This window comes from Pseudopipra pipra, chromosome 8 (assembly GCF_036250125.1).
Source record: "Pseudopipra pipra isolate bDixPip1 chromosome 8, bDixPip1.hap1, whole genome shotgun sequence".
NCBI classification, from domain to species: Eukaryota; Metazoa; Chordata; class Aves; order Passeriformes; family Pipridae; genus Pseudopipra; species Pseudopipra pipra.
In genome coordinates this window covers 4,959,734-4,980,798 of record NC_087556.1, presented here as the reverse complement: position 1 = coordinate 4,980,798, position 21,065 = coordinate 4,959,734, and the positions used below count along the sequence as shown (strand labels likewise).

Here is a 21,065-nt window from a genome sequence, read left to right as displayed (position 1 = left end):
GGAATTAGCATCATTTGATTCTGTCATAGAAATGCAGTAAGATTTCAGTTACATTCCTATACATAAAATGGAACGTATCTTAAATGACAATAAGCATTTGCTCAGGGACTTACATGTCCATATACAGGAGCATCAAACTATCACTAACACCTTGAGGATTTTAGAAGTTCCTCCAGAACAAATGTCATGTCACACCACCGGACGTGTTACAGTGAAGTGGCTGGAAAGTGAAGCAAATATAACACAATGTTTCTTTGTCCCCTCGGTAAACAAATGTAGTAACTAAAGATCATCCCCGTTTGGTTTTCAAGGGACTGCTGAGATGGGTATTTTCCATCCCCAGTTAAGAATTTCCCACCAAGAGAGTTTCAAATTACTTTTTACCAAAATCCTCTCAAATTAAATAACAACAACAACAAACAAAGAAAATGGTGCAGAGTGAAGACAATATATTGTCACTATCATAACAGGTGTGCACGATACTAAAGGAACGTAAATATTTCCACATTTCCTCTTAGTTTTCATTTTCTGTTCTGTATTTCACATACACAATCTGTACACACCCCATGAGCCAAAAAAAAAGTGCAAAAAGAATCCAACAAAACCCCCTTGTAATCTTCCAGGCAGCGAGGACAGTTCAGGGCAGGTAATGAGAAATTCAGAGAAAGGAAATCATTTCTCCCTTCCTTAGGGAGGAATCTCTATTCCTCTGTTATTTTTAAGAATAACAATTCAGAGTCGTAATCATGAAATCAGGTTCCTAAACATCATTACATGATCATCCCGTAAAAGAGGAAACCAACATTACCTAAATTGTATGTCACCCACCATCAAATGACTACTCTCCTTTTCCCCTGTTGTCAGTAATGTTTTTCTAATGATTTTTAGTCCTTTAGTCTGTTTTCCACATGCAGATATCCCACATATCAAGAGATAGGCAAGCTACTGCCTCCAACAGAAAGCTGTACCACTAAGGAAATGAGAAATGGGGTAATTTTTGAAGTGTCTCTAATTATTTATACACACCATGATTTAGAAACAGGTAAAACAAATGTTGGAAGGATACAGTGCATTACCCAGAAAAAAATCTCCTTATAAAATCATCTTTCCCAGAAAACTATGCACATATGGCTAAAATTCTGCCTTAGAGATATGGATCAGGCATCAAAAGTCTGCATTCTTAAATAATTTCAGAGATTCTACAGTAGAACACAAAGTTCATGTGAATGCAGTTATTAATTTAGAATTGTCCTGGTTTCATTTTGTATTTTTCCAGAAAAAGTGCAAAGGAGACAGAAGAAATGGTATAATGCAAACACACAGACCTGTGTTTCATGCACAAATGTGAACACATGTCACATCACACGGCAAGTTTCAAGGACATTAGAAAGAAAGCTTCCCTTGAAATTATTCTATTTGCAATAGTAGTGAGAGCTTTAGGGCAGTAAACTCAGAGGAGCAAATTAGACTCTGCATCTATATCAACAATATTGCACAATCATCTGGGAGATACAGGAAGCAAACTGGTGTACTTCCTATTTTTATATCCAAAGCTGCTCTTACGGACACAATTCCTAATTACTTTTAATTTGGAGTTTAGTAAAGTAGATAGTCAAATTTCCAGACGTATTTTGCATTTATATTTGAAAATATAACACAGAAAACCCCCTTGCAGACCACGTTACCCCTCTTTGCCATCATTAATGACTTTATAGCATTGTAGTTTCCAGGAAGAAATCACTAAAACACAAGAAGGGACCACATGACCACAGCAAGTCTCTAATATTGATTTTTAATTTCTTTTCCTTCCTTCTCCAGCATTTTGCTGTGGGCCTGTCACCACAAAATGTGGAATCTCAGGAAAACTTACAAATTTAGATCAAAAAAAAGTTGAAGAGATAAAAAAAAACCAAAAATACCTTTCTGGGAAACATACTTTAAAGTTTTAAAGGTGAAAGGAAAAATAAATTGCTTATAAAACATTCACAGCACTTTTGTGCAGTGTGAATCCCTAGCAAATGCCCTCCAGCAACTTTAAGAAACTCAGTCATTCTCATGTCTTATGTCCACTAACTGCAGGTGGGGCAAGAAGAGGATAAAACAGAACAGCTTCTGTATTGCTCAGGGTAGGTATTTTTGTTTAATACTACAAATTGAGAGTTTGTTGAGGATTCTATTCTAACACAACAGATGCTGGAAGATGAAAGTTAAGAATGAAAACCTCAAGGCATTTTGTAGTTAATTATTCTCTCTCCAACTACTATCACAAAAGAGCCAAGCAGCCAGCATGAGGCTTTCAGGGGAATCCAAGAGTCACAGCAGGGTTTTTTCCCCTCCTTCAAACTGTTTATTGGAGAAGTTCAAGCCAAAGCAAACATCTAGCTAAGTCTATTTGTACCAAAGAATAAAGTGCTATGCCTTCCAAAACACTTTGGTGTCCCACAGCTTTAGGATTCCATAGCATCCCAATCACCTGAAACTGCCCCAGGCTTCATCAGCTTTTTGAAACAGCAAACCTCAATTTCCATGAACAGAGAGAACAAACTGCAACTCCTAATGTCTGGATCAGAAAACTGATGCAGCCAAGAATTACCCTGGGAAGCAAGAAGGTTAGTTTTCATTCGAGTCAGCTCCTGGTGTTGTTGTGTGGGTGCATGAACGCTCTTGGCTGGCTCAAGGGAAGGGATAGCAGGAGTCTAGAGGACGAGCAGCTGCTGCTCTTGGTGGCACTGCAGACTAATGCCATGAATGCCAGGTTGAGATGACAGTGGCATTAATTAAAAGTATGTATTGTGCCTTAGTAATCTCTCAACTGAAAGGCTGGAGATGGTACCTAATAAAATGTCTGATATTGTTGGATATTAACATCTGGTTTTTGTCTTTTAAAGCAGATGGTAGAGAACGCACTGATTTACCATGTTCTCCTCCATTACTTTCCCCCCATACTTTCCCAGAAAATAGGCTTAAGACAGATAAAAGGAGATGCCACACAGGCAGTTCAACCAAGATGATGAAACTGTGGTTATTGAAGTGATATTGGTGAAGAGGTTTTATGAAACTAATAAAAAAATTCTTCAGTGTCCCCCACTATTTCATGTACCAGAGCAAATAACAAAATGGATGATTGATTTTTCTCTCATGAAAAAGTAAATATATAGGAAATGTGAATTGCTAGCTTCAAAAATCCACAGCATCATAAAACACATAATTAAACTTCAATACCTAAAAAATGCAATAGCTATCAAGTCTCATTTTTGCAAACAAGAATTTCAGGTTTGTTCAGCACATACTTTCTAGAAAATAACACAGACGCAAATAATATCCATTTATCTGTATCAACACGAAAGGGCTAAACAATTTTAGTGCAAATCAAAACATAGCTCAAAGGAAAGACTCAATTCCTCCACTCATTTTTATAATGGAAAAACACATACAATGTTTAATTCACAGCAAAAATAAATAATAGGACGTTCACATTTAAAGCTTGAGCAAAAACTTACAGGAAGTGTAACACAGTTATGACAAATTTTTGAGAAAGAAAGCAGAGAACACGCAAGCCCTGCTTGGAAAGGTGGATACTCAGGGCAGACTCTGGCGTGTGTGGGGCATGTTGCTGTCACTGTTTGGGCTGCTGAAGGCACCAAACTGCAGGTGTAATCAATGTAATGTACTTTTCCTGGAAGAGGAGAGAGTACAAGCAGCTGGTGGACTGAAATGGAGATGCTTTGCCTGGATCTCTTCTACACACAAACATACACACACTCTCTGAAGAACACTGTCAGCTCCTCAGCTCTTTGTTCTTTCATATTTCTGAATTTACTGACAAACAGACCATTTCATATGATCCTAAAAAATATGTGATATGCTTATTATTGTCTGCTACAGAGACACAACTACAACAATGCTGAAATTATTAAAATTCAAAGAAAGGAAATCTGCAGGGCCTGGTTTCTTGCAAGGAATCTGGGCAGTTTTTGCCATTCTCCTCCCTGCAGGTACAGGTGTGTCAATAAACAGATCTGTAACACCAAAATACAGCAGTCAGTTCCAGACTGTCATGTTGGCAGTGAAGAAACAGATGGATTATGCTGGACAAGCCAAATACAAAATGTTCAACACAGCTGTCAGATCAGTATTTCAATGGCCTAGAAATATGATATGTATAAATATATTCCCACTGATCAGCTCAGCATCTTGCTTATCCTAATACCTCTCTCAATGTTACCTGAAAAACCACACTGATTTATTTACAAACTCCCATAGCCAAAAAATCAGCTTCTATATTTAGTGGTTTATCACACAGCAAGCAGCATTAAAAATTACTAGCAGCATATTAAGTTCTAAACAGCAAGGAAAGATGGCAATGAAAATTAGAGCTGTATCTTCCACAAATGTGCCAAGTGTTACATGCTTTTCATTAGTTACATGATCCATAGAATTGCTTCTCACCTAATAACATTATAATCAGGTGATTTCCATCTCTCTTTCTCAATACTTAAGAGAAAAACAGAACTCAGGTGAAAAGACTAATATCCAAGGTTCTGCTTTTATCAGTCCATACCTCATCTTTTTAAAATATCTGATAAAAATACTGCATGGGATTGAATGACTTCTAAACATTTGTTTATCATCATATAAAGGTTAAGCTAAGCCATGAACATTCATGTGCTTTTCCTGCATTTTCCATCCTTTTATGACACTCCAGAATTGACACTAATCACCCTGCACCACTTTGGTAACCATCAGCAAGCTCCAGCGAGATCCCACCTTCAAAGGAAGTGAGCCTAAAATTCACATAATCTAAGGCCTGATGTGCCAAGCATACATGTTGGACCATCTGGAAGCTGATCAGAGCCAGACTATAAAAATGTAAAAAACCCTATAGTTTAGATAGAGAAGCCAGATGCTTGACTGCTAATCCCTGGTTTCCCACATTTTGGGTCATTTTCCATCTCTACATTTACCATCTATCAGGTATTCCAGAGGACTAACTGTTAGAGGAACCAGAGTCTTCTTCAAACATGCCACTGAACTGAAGCATAAATGGATATTAGCAAAACAGCTCTACAGATTAATATTCTTGCTGTTTGCTTTTGTGGGTTCTTTTTCTTCTCTTTCTTTCTCAAGCCAAGATGTTATTTGTACACCAGGAAAGTAATATGGGCTCCCAGCTACAAGTGACATCATAGATTTTACTTACCTGACAAAACTGAAGAAAATTCTCCCAGTCAAAAGTGAGTCAAACAGAGAGAAATAATTCTTCCTTCATCAAATCCTATGCTAGCAGCTCTTTATTTCTTTATTCTATGATTATTGATGTAAGATTAATATTAAACTCATTTCTCATGAAGCATTCATGAAATTCCAGGAACAGGCATTATGTGTTTTGCATTGGCTCTAACACATACACTAGCTTATTTCATTTATTGAACAGTCAAATATTCACTAATAATTTCACTTGAGAAAAAAAAATACAGTAAAGTACCAAATCAACTCTCTCCATTTTATCTACAGTAGAATCTGATTAGTGTAACAAAAGCAACAAGGCTTTCCTCCAAGGTTTGCCAGTTCTGCATCTGCCTTTCCCCCTGTGTTCCATGGGGACTTTTGCTGGTCAAATCTGCAGAACTACCAAGACTCTCAGATGTTTTCCGTAGGTGTTGATTTTTTTTGGTTGGTATGTTTGGGGTGTTTGGGGTGGGGAGGTTCTGTTTTAATTCTACTATTTCAGATTTCAATCCCAACCACATGTTTCTCTTTAAGAAATATATCTTTCAGAGCACATAAAATACCAAGTTTTTGACTCTAAAGATTTAAGAACATTGGGGAGTTCTACACATGAATTTCCCCATTCTGAACTCTGATTGATAAGCCTCACAGGCAACTTAAGAGAGAATTATTTTCCCTATGGAAGGTTTTTAACTGATATGGCATAATCTGATTTATTGAAAAATGCTGGAGCTTACTTAGGTAAAATATGAATTGCTTTCACAGGGCATGGTCCTTATCTAAGAAAGCAGCAAATCCTGCACAATGAACACACCATTAGTAGCTACATAATCTTATCATGTGCATACCACATTCTCTTTTTAGACAGATCTATAATCATCAACTAATTCATCCCTGGTTTACCTCTAGGTTAAATAAAAAAAAAAAAAAAAAAAAAAAAAAAGAAATAAAACCAAGAAACTTCCACTTTACCACAGGAAATTAAAAGCCCAGAAACTTAAATGGCTGTGGAGAAAAATCAATATTTTAGTCAAAATTAGATTTTAGGAGTTTCTAATATCAGATGTGATACCCTGAAAGTGTAGGTTTCAATTTCAATTAAAAAGCTGAATTGGATGCATAATAATCCATTGCAAAGGTGCACCTGAACCCCTGGAGAAACAAGAAGCTGGCATGTGAAACACAGAACGGTTCAAGTTTAAGAATAGGCACTGAACCTGAATGACTCAAGAGAAAACACCGGTCTGTGGTTTTTTCAGAACATCTCATTTCCTCGATAGAACCTCCTTTCTCCAAGACTTGCAGTTATTCAACAGGATAAAATGGACTTCTCAAGCTTGCTATTGAACATATTATTAATATTTACTCTTCATCTTTTATTTCCACCACATTTAGGACAAAAGGGTGAGAAGACTTAGGCCACTGTGTAAACCACAGTGTTCTCCAAAGAACTAAAACACACAGATCAGATCCACAGAAATCCCTAAAATCTTTGCTCTAAACAGATCTAACTGCAGAGGGTTTTATATCTCTATAATACTGAACATGACAAACTAAGAGTGAATAAATTTTGTAGAATAAATCTGTAGCTGTGCCTTTTTTTCATTCATTTCCTTAAGACAAAGGTTTGATCTTTTAAACTGGTGATAATCAGAAGAATTCATCCTTTGCCGTTCACATACTATTACCACTTGATTGGGATTTTGTATATTTTAAGTTAAAGGTCAAAACAGGTATTGTTTTCTAAGTGTAAAAACGTTCCAAATCTGCCTATCACATTACAATGTTCATTCAAACAGGTTTGATTCAGAAAGAGAACAGCATATTTCTGCAATTGTAACTTTTACAGCTTTTTTGAACTCCCAATCAATACAGACTATCGACCATTCCTATGTTAAGCACAAAGAGAAAACAAATTGAGTATTTGCCCTGGATTTGCCATTTGGTCTCCATTTGCTACACTGAACTGTATAAATGGAATGTGAATTTAGACTAAAGGAGCACAGCTAAACATCTACGTTGTGTGACAATACACTGTATGGTTAGTGAGCTGTAATGGGAATTAATTGAAAATGTCCTACCTGTGGGCACAAGGTCTCTATGCGATTAGCTGCCATCTGGACAATTTTTGTTCCATCTTCATTTGTTGACAATGAACAAGCAAGATTAGCAACCTTAAACAAAAGAAACAAACTTCAATAAACAAGGAGCCTTTTAAGCAAGCATGAATCCCCAAACCCTCAAACTTGCCCAAAACCATCTCTGCTAGAAAGCTAGAAAGGACATACTTGAACAAGGAAACACTGGGGTGAAAAAAGAGCAGTGGAAAGGGGTGACAATAACATGAAATCTCATGATCTCATCCCAGTTGAGGTTCACTAGGTAACAGCTGCAGGGTGTTGTTTAGATTACATGAGAAAATTTCAAAGTAGGAACCTAAGGCTTCAGCTAAGGTTGCTTGTGATCTCACTTGTTAATTTTTCAGAGCCCTTCAAATCAGGTCCGGCTTTTTAACTTTTTTTTTTTAAAACTTATTTTTAAGACCCTAAAGCTCAAACAACATTTACCTTTATTTGTTGTAATGAAACACAGAGTAATTTATGCCCTGAGCTATCCACAGATCATTCCTTTAATTAGAGGTACGGTTTTCTACTGAAATAGTCACATCAGTGCAGCTGACACTGTAAATGCAGATGGAAACTTGAAATCTGTGAAAGAATAAGTCTGTCTTCTGGTTTATTTTACTATACACCATGGAGATCCAGCTTCCTTTAGAGTAAAAACCTCTTCCATGATGCTCCACAGTTCCACAAGTTTAAATAGATTAAGGAAAAACAGCACTTGCTTCACTCACTGCAACTGAACATCAACAGGCTTTAGGATACTACTACTAGTTCTACCATAACCTATTGCCAAAGGCTTTTATTATTCTTACTTAATTGATGTAAAGTAATTACAAGGCATTATTTAGCACACAGACAAATTAATTACTTGTCCTACTGCAAAGTCAGAAGAGACTGAGTAAGACCCTTTGTGAAGTGGATGAGGGCCAGAATGCAGGGCCTTCCACGGTCACCTCTGCCTACATATAAATACTCCATGCACCTATCCCTGGTATTCCAACAGAACTCACTGATTCCCTACCTGTGGGATGCATTATCTTGACCACATACAAAAGAACGGTTAAGACTGAAGAAATCCAGTTTGCATAGATGCATTACACTGTATTCCCTGTTTTTTGAAGCAAACCACCATGGGTTGGTTTTTTAATGCAGTATCTGAAAAAAACTGGGTTTGATTCTATGCTTCCCCTCCTGACTCTTCACCCTAAACTACCAATAGATGATTTGGTGTCATCACAATACAACTCTAAAAGACGCTATTCCCTCCCCTCCAAAAAAAAAAATCAGTTCTTTTTCTTTGGATTGAAGGTCAGAGGTTTTCACTATTGGTCCCCAAAAACTAATTCATGTTGGTTTGAATATTTTCATTCCTTTGCCCTAGTCACTGAGCTGCTTCTGTATCCCTAATGTCACACTGCATTCATTCACACTTCATTAATACACCCCCCTAAACAAACAAAGAACAAGGCTCGGTGCAAATATTATTGATCTATTTCTGAAAGAGCTTCTCTATGCCTAAAGCAGTAACAATTCAACGGTTAAAAAAAAAAAAAAAAAAAGGCAATAACAGCCATTCCACCAGGACAAAATAAACCCTCAGCAGTCTTTTTTCTCTTTAGCATAAGGTTCCTCAGGTTTTTCAAATTTCATTTCACAGTTCCCAGACAAGCTACTTTTCATTCCTTAGGATCCACTGCAACCATGTGGGATACACAGCTCCTGTTTATCAGTAAGAACAGTTTTAAGACTGAGTTCTCTGCTGTAAGCAATAACTGTTTTATCCCTGTCTTGATCAGCAAGGCAGATACAGAGACAGTTTAGAACAACTTTTTATCCTGTTTCCCAGTTGCACTGGCTCCAACATTTCAGTACAAATACAGCCCTTGATTTAAATTGTGTCACAGAGTCATAAAATAATAAATTAGGTTAAAAGAGGCTTGCAGAGATCATGCAGTTCTTCAAAATATGAGAATAAACTCTAAACCGATCCATGTTCAAAATACAAAGCCCTGTTCAAAATATGAGAATGAACTCTAAACCAATCCATGCCAATGGCTCTATAGAGCCCATCAGCATCTGGGGACAAATTATGTGTATGTTACCAGATCATGTTGAAAATCAGAAGGGTAAAAAAGCATGGCTCTTTTCTGACAAAGCACGCTCAGGTTGGGATGGATCTCTTAGTCCACAAGTATTCCCTTTTATTTGAAGTCAACAGCCATGATGCTTTTTTATAGAGAGAGGAAAAACTCTTTCTGATCTTATGCTTCCCCTCCTGATTCTTCAGCTCAGCTGTAGCTATTCCTTGGTGATGACCCAATTCATAATACCATTCTCAAAGCACAAGCAGCCAACTAAGGATTATAAGCATTAGGAATTTATGCCAGGCAACTTTCCAACAGCAAACAGAGGTTCGTATTCTTTACAACAAATGTCACAAATGCACGACAGTGGTTCAGAGTTAACTCTGAGAACACAAATGCAAAGCCAAATGCAAAAGTGAGATTTTAAAGTAGTAAAAGTGTAAATAATCACTGCATTGCCTCACCACCTGTTTCATTCTCAGCTGAGAACAGCTTTACTGTTCTATTGTTCACACTTCACAGTAAGAACTAAATGTACCCCCAAGGATTTTTTTTCAGTCAAATTCACTGCATTAACTCCCAAAAATAAGTATTTGCTTGGGAACAGACTGTCTGCCAACGAACTAAATTCCTCTTCTATAAATTGTACTAAATGAAGCAACATGTTCTTTGGATGTGATCCCTCTTGCTCCACCCATAGGAGCTCAGTTTCTTTACATTATTTTATCCTAATTCACTTATACTGTAAATTGCTAAGGATAAGTAAGTTGTTAATTCCATGAACTTCCTCTTCTTCATAGTAAATCCTTCCTGTCACAAAAATCTTTTGCTGAGGAGAGACCCTCCAAAGGTCTGTCTAACATAAAGTTTACTGGGTCCTTCACCACTCTGCAGGGAAGCCCAAAGTCTGTTCTTTGTAATATTTTTAGCATACTTAAAGAACTCTCTGGCAACCCAATCCCTCCCATTGGTAATCCTATGGAAATTCTCAGTACCATACTGGGAGACTGTATAGCCTTGGATAACAAATGCTCTGTTGATATTTAAGTGGTTTTGTAACATACTCTAAATCAAAGCAAGGAAAACCAGTGATATGTCTAAAATAAAAACTGACATGCTTCAAATTTCAAGAAAATTAAAATTGTTTGTCACAAGATTTCAAATGTAGTCTTTACTAGAAGGTTTAAAATACTGATCTGATAATTTTGTGGTTTTGTTTTTTGGTGGGGTTTTTTTTGTTTGTTTTGTTGTTATGTTGCTGTTGTTTTGTTGTGGTTTGTTTCGTTTGGTTAATCCTGAATAATCACAATTCAGAAGGCATTTCATTTGTGGGAGAGCAACTGAATACTGAGCTGAGATATAACATTTAAATTTCAGCATTATAGCAGTCAACTTAGCTTTTGATATAAATTATGTACTCTCTGTAAACTGATTGTAACTCCCTGCTCTCCTCAAACTGCAAGTGAAAAAGCTACTTCCATATTCTTTGCTTCCAGTTTTGTGGTATACAGAAATACTTTCTGCAAGTTTATGATGCATTCGAAGTTTCTACCACTGGCTTTACTAATGAAGCCTTGAAAAGTCTTCTGAGGAAAATGACTGTTCATACAAAAAAAGAGCCATGAAAAAACTATAAAGGTCAACATTAAATATTGACTCTATACTTTTTCAAGGGAACAGCTATATTGATGTATGTCTTCTAGTCATTGCTGCATTTTTAAATGCATTTATGATTACTAAATGCATTTTTATGAGCTTGATAAAACCTACATTGACTAGAATATTTGTTTATAGTGAAAAAATACATTGCTCTAGACTGAAAACTTACCTCCAGTGGGCAATAAAGTAATAGCACAATGTTGCTTATTTTCCAGTCCATTTTCTACCACAAAACTTAATTTCTTTCCAGATCAACTCAAATAGTAATACTTTAGGTCAAAATTTACACTCTCAACTTCTATTAGTTTTTACTTTTGTGGAGATGAAGCTAAAAACTCTACTCAACAATCTATTTAACATATATTATGTTGCTTTTCCCCTTGCACTTTTCCAGAAGGATTCTTGAGTCTGCTAAATTAACTAGTCTGGGGCACCTGTAAGTCTCTTCACTCCTTTGGCTCCTTTTGTACTTCTCTTAATTGTGCACGTCTCTATCTCCTTCCATTTTCTGCAGAACTGAATCACCCAGTATTCCACTAATGCCATAATCACTCCTGATTTAACAAAATCAGCTCCACCTGGTACACCTGAGGCTTATCACTGCCCCCCTTGAGGAGTAACCAACACCTGGTTAAGATGTTACTTCTCAGAGTATTACATAACTTAAAATATTTCCCATTAAACGTGACAATGATTCTGCTTCTGCAATTAATCAATAAAAGGTTTTTGAATACCAGCAGACCAGATTGTTGGTTTTTGGGCTCGTTTTGTTTTTTAGCAACATAAGTGTAACAGGTTTACTTCAAGTTCCACGTTCTCAGACAAGTCTTCTCTCACACAAGTTCATTTAGGAGATTTGATGAATTGGGCCTCAACCAAAATAAAAATGGGAAAAAACCACACACAATACTCTGCAGCAAATACCACACATTAGTAAGGAAGAATTCCACCCAGTAACATTTTAGAAATAATTTCCTTTTCAATAAAGATGTCAGGCTAGATGCCCCATTAAGCTCACTGCTTTGGGTCACAGTTTACAGCTGAAGAACTCAGCTAAGGATTCCCTCTCTAGACCTCGGTATGCAGAACCCTTGTTACTACCAAGAACAGACACTCTATTTGGATTTTATCTGTGCCCTGGCAACCCAGGTTAGCTGAAGACTCCACTAAACAGAAACTGCCTGTAGTAGTGACCTGTATCTCACTAATGGTCTCTCCAAAAAACGTACCATCCACACCAGCACCAGACTTAATCCACTGGAATAAGTGGGAAGCAGCCTCTGATACCTGAACAAAGGTCCTTCCACAGGCCCAAAAACAACAGCAAGTGAAAGATCTAAAGGTAAACTGCTTGATGAAACCTCCCCTTAGCACCATTTGCTGAATGTTAGCAACAGAGGGCATTCCAGCAGTGTCATGTGAGCACAGCAATATAAAGAAAACTGCTTGAAAAGGAGAATAGGAGAGGCAAAGAACTGACTAAAACCCAACCATTTTTACTGCCTTGTCTCTGGCTCTTTTTTCATGCAGACAGAAAAAACATAAATGTCAGTATCGAGAATAAAAAACATTTTAGCAGTAGAAAGATGTTGTGTATTGAATTAAACCAGAAGAAGGCAGGGTTTTCAAAAGCACAAAGTGACTATCCAGTTCTGTAATCATGTAATTAATAACAAACCTTCTCATTTTCATTAGCTCAGCATCACAACAAACATGGCAAATAAGACAGCAGTTACCCTGAGCAAGAGGACTCAGTCATGCACAGAATTAGCCAATTCCATAAAATATCTAAGGGAAGGAGTGATCAAAACTCCCTGCCAGGATACACAGTTCTTGAGGGAAAGGGGCACACAGAAGTGCTTATAAACAGATTAGTGAACTGGCCTTAACTGTCTGACACCAGTGGGATCTGAGAAACATCACTGGCCAGTGAAAGTCAGTAAAGATCGACCAGTTCTCAAAACTGCACGAAACCCTCCATCTCCTTCACTTAAATAATAAATACAGCATATATAATAAACTGTCAATACAACAGCCAAGATTTCAGGCCCATTTATTCTATAAAACACAGGCAAGATTCAAAAATATGCATTAATGCATCCTTAATTACTTTCTTATTACTGTTTATTCAAATATTCCACAAAACAATAAAAAAAAAAAGATAAAAAAAATATAAAAACAAAGGTCATCCAACTTTATCAAGATTCTGCTTGTGGCAATATCTGAAATCCAGCACTTTGAAAGCCTTCCCAGGGAAAGTACAAGTCCATCCCCTAATTTAAAAGATGAAATGCACTGAAGAAAGCAGGTTAGAGCCCAAGGCAACTCATATTATATGCAACCACCAACCCCTCCTACCTCACACAAGTGAACACATCAGATGTGTTTAAAGAATTCTTTCCAAGTATTGGCTTTTCAGAAAGAAGAGTCACCTCATTTCAGAAGTTATCATGAGTTCATTCTCTTTTTCAGTATTCTTGGAATCTTTCTCCAACCCAACATCAGTCCAACCCAGCCCAGTCTCCCTCCAACATCTGGGACAGCTCAGCACTAATTCAGTGCTGAATGGTATGCAACACACAGCACATTTGCAGGCAGAAAAAAAAAAAAAAAAAGAAAAACCTTATTTTCAAAAAAAAAAATTGGTTTTACACTTCACAATTTATTGTGACAATTTTTTTCCCCTATGCTTTCCAGCAGCTGAAATGTTGATAACTGCTGTTTCCTCGACTTAAACTAAAGGAGAGTAACTCAGAGAAATCCTTGCAGAGAAGACTTAATGACTACCAGAAAGCAAAGTACAGCCCTTCATAGAGCCTCACCGAAGACAGGAAACAATGACAGAACGCAGATGTATAAATCTGTACCTACCACAAACAAAAAATGCATTCATTTCAGAGTGACAGAGGATACAATACACCATCATGATTTCTGCATGATTACAAAGACCTTTAATCTATTCTTGTCCTACTTCCACTCAACGGGAATTGAAAAGGTGATAACCAGAGGAGGATTACTGTAACACTCACCAAACAGCTTTAAGAATAACACATAATAAGTAAGTCCCAACACTGATTCAAAGATCACTCCGGACTGGGTTGTACATCCCTCATCCACACCTGTGCTCCCAGAATCTCATTATCACTTAGTTGCACTCCTTCATCTCAAAAGAGGCCATTTTGTCTCCAACAAGTGAGATTGAAAATCTCCAAACCCGGGAAAGTATTTCTTAACATATCGTTTTCTGTTGTTGCCTCATGGATCGGTATTTTAGAATTTATGTGGCACAAAATTATGCCTTAAAGCAGCAAGGCAACCAAACCTCACTGCTTACAAAAGCAAAATAACATCTCTTAAAGCAGACAATAAAGCAGAAAATACACAGCTCTGGCTGGTTTTAGCAGCCTGACCTGCCCAGCCCATGCCATCTGCCCTCAGCACCCGGTGGCCAGAATGGTGGGACCCCCCTGCCAGGAGATCAAAAGGCACCTTCAGCACTTACCATAAAAGCTCCACACGGGGTTGTGCAGCCAAACCCACCTACTCCAGAGACACAGAGCCCAGCTGCACCCAGGGCGTGCCTGGAGCATCTGCACCTACAGAGCGGGCGGGGCAGGCACTGAGCAGGTGCAGCCTGAGCCTCATCAAACACAGCTGTGTGTGAGTGTGGGGGAGTCTGTGTGTGTGTGTGTGTGTTTGTGTGTGTGTGTGTTTGTGTGTGTGTGAATTTGTGTGTGTGTTTGTGAGTTTGTGTGTGTGAATGACTGTGTGTGTGACTATGTGTGTGTGTTTGTGTGTGTGTGAGCTTGTGTGAGTTTGTGTGTGTGTGTTTGAATTTGTGTGAGTTTGTGTGAACTTGTGTGTGTGTATGTGAGTTTGTGTGTGTGTTTGTGAGTTTGTGTGCACATGTGAGGTTGTGTGTGTGTTTGTGTGTGAGTTTGTGTCCATGTGTGTGTAGGTGAGTTTGTGTGCGTGACTCTGTGTGTGTGTGAGTTTGTGTGTGTGGTTTTTTGTGTGTGTTTGTGTGAGTTTGTGTGTGTGCGCATGTGAGGTTTTGTGTGTGTGAGTTTGTGTGTGTGTTTTTGTGTGTTTGTGAGTTTGTGTGCGCGTGTGAGGTTGTGTGTGTGTGAGTGACTGTGTGTGTGTGTGAGACTGTGTGTGAGTTTGTGTGTGTGTGTGTGTTTGTGCCTGTGTGTGTGTGTAAGTTTGTGTGTGTGTTTGTGCCTGTGTGTGTGTGTAAGTTTGTGTGTGTGTTTGTGAGTTTGTGTGCACACGTGAGTGACTCTGTGCGTGTGTGTGTGTCTGAGCCCCGCACCACAGGAGCCACTGCGGGTCCGCCCCGGGCCGGCAGCGCAGGGGAGAGCCCGAGCCCGGCCGGGTCTGACGGGTCCGTGCCTGGAAAGCTTTAACAGAGCCTCGTCCCCGGCTGCGTGAGAAGCCGCTGTGAACACCGCGATTTCCCACCGCCCCGGGGATTGTTTTCCTCTCGCTCACTGTCACTGACTCGCCGCACAGGGCAGGCAGGAGGTCTGGGTGTACGCTGACTCCATTCAAAAAACTTTCCACGCCGAAGTGAATTGAAATGCGAAATTGAAATTTAAGGCTGTAAACACACTTAGGATGCTTTTTCTGAGTCGCTCAAGCCAATGGTATGTGCAGTGGCTAGGAAGTAATCCCTTACTCATTCATAATTAAGTACATACATGTGTACTGCATAACTAAGTTGTCTGTAAAACAAAATAAATGTTACATTGCTCCAGTGGTAAAAATCTAACCTGTGCCACAGACACATAGTATATTCTTATGTATTACATTTTTATTGCACCACAGCATATTTTTATGCATTCACTATAGGCTACATTTCAAATATCTTGTAAAAATATAATTAACCCTCTCATTAATTTTTACCCTTCCTTTATCCCTTAAATGAATAAGTAATTTTTCTCAGGTTTATTACTTTTTATTCTCCTCTTTGTGAATGGTACATGAAAGCCATGTACAGACAGCCAATTCCAACTGCAATGGAGCTGGAAGTAGGCTCGTAGCTACTTCAGTTTGTATGGAATAAACGTTGTACTAGCATAAAATGTTTCTGTGTCAGTGGAAGTCTCAACTTCTGTTAACAGAGTTTAAGGGTTCATAAAACACTTTATAAGAAAGCCTTGACGAATTTTTGGTATGTGATCTCTGGTCTAGGAAAGGTGAGACTGGTCACAAAGAAAACACTTAAAACTGTTCATCAGCCTTGCAACCAAAACTTGCATACAAAATCATATGTGATATCAGATTTCCAAGCTGCAGATGGAAGTGCTGTCTGAAGCATCATGTGTGGGCTCACCCTTAAGCATGTGGATAGAATTCAAAACTGTAGGATTGTGATCCTACTAAATGCACAGAAAAACTCCTATCTTGTTTACAGTACACTGGCCTTGAAAAGGGGCAAATGAATTGACTGTTATTCACTGTAAAGTGATGCACTGACGAGGAACAATCCTCACACACAGACGTGTCCAACAACAATGGAGAAAGAGATGTAGGAGTTATGTTCCAAAGGAAAAAAAATCTCTGTGCAAGGAAATCTAGAATTAAAATCCAGAAGGGAAGAAGGAAAGATCCTTTCCACTTTCAGGGCAGCGGTGTCTCTCTCTTCAATGCAGCAGTCGTAGTTGGAGTTGTAGCTGGATCTCTCTCCATTACAAACAAGGGGGGTGTCCTCTCACCCCTCTTGGCCCTTCGACTCCAAGTGAAGGTCTCTCTCTCCCTTGGACTGCGAAGCCGGGACAAAAGCTCGCCTCACCATGTCATATCATGGGGTGTAAGACCCCCATGAAGGTCCCTTCCTCTAGGGGTTGAGTTCCCTCGAGTCAGAACATCTAGGGCAGCTTTCAGTTCAGTCTTTGCCCTAAGCATTCTATCAGCGTTCTGTCTCAAAACTGCCAGTGTGGCAGCAGCGGGGAGGGCGTGGGGGGGAACAAGGTCACCTCCTCTGCATTCCATCCGGCTGTCCCGGTCCAGCTTCCAGGACATCTCTGAGCTCTTAGCTCCTCTCTCTGGTGCATGTTGCATTTCAGGACTTCCACCAAGTAGGAGTCCACCCCCTCCTCCTAGGAGGGGTCTCAAAGGGGTTTTGGGAAGAGTTGATTCAGTTCTTGCCCCAAAACTGTCTCTGTTGAGCTTTCTCTGCTCTGTCTCTCCATCAGACATCTCTGTGTCTCTCTGCTTAGCTCCATGCTGACTTTGCTGCTTGTTTCTTATCTTCTTGGCTTTCAGCCATAGCCTTCCACTCAGCACTGCCTCTGCCGCCGCTTTTCTGTCTTCTGCTGCCCACTCACAGTGGAGAAACTTCCTCAGCTTTCTAGCTACAGAGCTCGGTCCAGTTTAACACTGTTTCCGAGTTTCTACAACCCCAGCCGGGGGGCTGGGGAGCCTTGGCCCCCCAGCGGGGCTCCTGCCCCTTCTCCCCTTGTGGCCTAAAACATGGCCACTTCTTCTCCAACTACCTCATCATCCTTCTTTTCCGGTCTGGTGTGATATGTTTAAATTTTGCAGGGGCGCTGATTGGATGAACATCAAGACACCACCCCCTCGGGGGTTACCATTTTTTTAACTCCAGAGGGAAAATCACTTTTTTTCCCCACCACAACTCTAAATGGCCATCCCTTAACAGGGGCTTCAGCAGACTACTGGGAACCAGGAGCATCAAGCTCTGGGGTGCCTGTCTGAGGGTGTCCATTTTACCAGAATCAAAAGAAAAAAAAAGGAAGAATTCAGCGTGCTGGGTTACCTCTGCAAAAAGAGACAAAAAGGAAGAAAAAAGGACGAAAAAAGGACAACAGAGCTTCAGCACACAGAGGTAACCACAACACTTTGGCGATATGGGAGGGTGGTTAAACCATCAGGAGAGGATGTCTCTGGAAATTAAACAAACAGCTAAGCTATCACCCGTTATTTAAGAGGACAGAACAGAAATATAGAAAAAAGTAGACTGTGGGACTTATTGTATTGGACTTCTGTGCATGAACCTGCTCTCCCTCTAACCGGACCTTATCAAATATCATCTTGGAGAAAAATAGGGAGCAAGCTCATTGAAAAAGCCAGTGAAGGACAAATAGACACTCTCAAGAACTTTTCCTAAAGGCAGCTCTATTGCAGCTAAATTCAGAAACAGCCCAAAAAACAGATAGCCCTAAATATGTGATACAGTGGCCTTTCCTTAAAACAAAACTGATGCATTTACATACACTACTAGAAAACCATAAAAGCACAGCCCTGCTATTAACAAAAGACCTTTCACTAGTCTATCAATCTCTCAAACCTAAAGAAAGATACATTTTCATATCTTTTGCCCCTGTCTCAGAGTGGGAAAAGATTGAAATTTTCGAAAACCGAGATTTTACAACTTACTTTTTGGTTAAAGAAAAGGGTAAAAAACACTTCTTGCATAATTGCCTTTGCAAAGAAAGAGATAATATGTTACCCCTCAAACATAATAGCAATGATTTACTACTTAGCAACTGGGTGGAATGGGATTTTGTCATCTCTTACCCTATTCCTGTTCCTATAAAAACTTTCCTACTAACTGTTTGGCTACACAAACAGGTGATTTACTTTCTGGTGAGGGAAACAACAAACAAATCCCTCTCATCTCTCACTCAAAATCTCCCTTCTTACATAAAATGGGAAAAAGAAGACAAAACATAGCGAACTGAAACTTTATTAACTGTTTGGTCACACTACTGTGAGGGAGAAAAATTCTCTTTGTTGCCTAAAAGCCTTTACAGTTGCCTTTCACTATGTAAATTGGTGTCATTTTAACTAAGACTGTTTATCTCCACAAAACCAGAACACTGTAGCTTTAGAAATTTTTCCCTATTTTTTCATTAATTTCCCAGTGGCTTTATTTGAATTATTAAAGATAAAAGCTGTTAGAAGTTATTAGAATTATTAGATTCTCAAATACATTCACATACATGCAATTATTGTAACAATGTTATTCAAATAACAAGTTTAGAATTTTAAACATCCCCATTTTTGTTAATTAATACAGTCAAACATTCTCAAAATATTTTGCTATCACAAAACAGTATACATAATGTCAACAAAAGTGCAAAATAGCTGCTTGTAAGCCACAACTACCTAAGAGACTGAATTAAATCTGGTTATAGTTACTCTAACTGATATTATTAAGAAATAAGGACTGTAAAATGTTCCAGAAAAAGGTCAACAAGCCCAACAATAAAATCTCTGATAGAAAGAAGACTACACAACGAAAGATTATCCCTAAAACCTTCAACTTAGAGGTAAAAGACACTATAACCTAAAATGACTCACCGCTATTGCTTCAAAAACTACAGATTCACCTGATCCTCACATCTGTTCCTGCCCACTTTTCATCTGAAATCGACTGAACTGTTATTAACATGTTTGCCAAGATTGTTTTTAAAGGTAAAGAACAACTACAAGAAATAAATAAATGGGACACTGAGACCACCTGCATCTGGACCAACAAAAAAGGACAACTGAACAATAAGGTACAAATCTTGGACCAGGGTTCTGTACAAGTTTTACAACTTACTCATGTATGTAGCACATTTAAGTTGTTTTGTAATTAACCTATGAATATTATAACTAATTCATGCAATGCTGTAGAGTTACTTTCACATCTCAAAGCCTCCTTCCTTCAAGATTTCACTAACCCTCATTTACCTGGAAAAATACACACCACATAATCCCTTGTTAGTCACACAAAATCTAACTTTTACATAATACACATCCATTCACACACATTCCAAATAGAGTAATACAACAACACACACTAGAAAAAGGCAAAAGATGTTACCAAATACTAACGTAATTGTTTTGCAATTTCAGAAATTTCAAAAACCATGAACACAAACAATGATCCTGTATATTATTCAACAAAAGCTAAAACATATCTCACAAATCAGAAGATATTCCATTCCACAACATACTGCACTCACTCACAAAACCAACAATAATAAAAAGAACACGCCACACATTAGAAAAAATGCTATAAAATACACAAAGAAAAGGGAAAAGAGATATGGGTCTGTTCCCTATATGTGTAAATCTACATTAACACTTCTTCAAAACAGGAAGCAATCACAAAGAAGCAATAAATGATACAAGAGAACCAAAAGAAACACACAAACAGTAACCAATATAAAATCAAAACTCCATGATTTAAATAGAAACACAATAAAAGGTTTAAGAATGCATGTGTGAGGAGAGAATGAAACGGGGGCCACTGAGGCGTGAATGAGAAAGTCGAGTGGAGATATGTATGTGTGTGTGAAGCCAAATACACTTCATGGAAAGATACTTTACACTCTCATTCAACAACACTACCTCAACCAGCACTACTTCAAACACAACATCTACAACCTAACATATTTCCCTTTCAAATAATGATGATGCCTTTACCCAATAACACAAAAATTGCCCTCAGATAAAAGGTTTTACACATCTACAAACCCTGGGTAATTTAAAGTTTATTGGAATATGGCATGAACCGATAAAGTTGTCAACAGTTCAATAAAGGCCTTATGAGGATAGGCCCTGGTTTTTACAAATGCTTAAGATAAGACTGGTTATGATAAGAATGTTTAAAGAATGCATAGTATTACAACTTGTTAATTATATAGAGAAGGGGGAAATGTGGCAGGAAGAACATAATAAGGAATTATGGGATTTGTAGTTTTCTGAGCTCTCACACATGCTCAATGAAATACTTGATTGTCATCTGTTGAGAGATCATGTGACATGTTCAAGCACTGTATTTAAACCAAAGTGCTTTGTAATAAACCATAATCTTGCTTCAGCACTCGGCCAGAGTGCAGACTGGGGTTCATGCTTTACACAACACTCCACCTAACAGTGTGTGCCTTTTGTTTCAGCCAAGCTGTCATAAACAAAAAAAAACCCAACCTCCCTGTTAAACAAAGATCAC

The 21,065-nt window shown here is 38.5% G+C and overlaps 1 protein-coding gene across 8 annotated transcripts in view; it reads right to left on the bottom strand.

Moving 5' to 3' along the window:
* The window catches only part of LOC135417813 (catenin alpha-3), a 438,645-nt gene that overhangs the window by 141,087 nt on the left and 276,493 nt on the right, over positions 1-21,065 (bottom strand). For 7 of the 8 annotated variants that reach the window (XM_064662319.1, XM_064662320.1, XM_064662318.1 and 4 more), the window contains one exon: positions 7,311-7,403. The exons of the other annotated variant lie outside the window; for it this stretch is intronic. In XM_064662319.1, the coding sequence (XP_064518389.1) occupies positions 7,311-7,403 (93 nt within the window). The remainder of the gene's footprint in view (positions 1-7,310; positions 7,404-21,065) is intronic. 8 annotated transcript variants of the gene reach the window in all.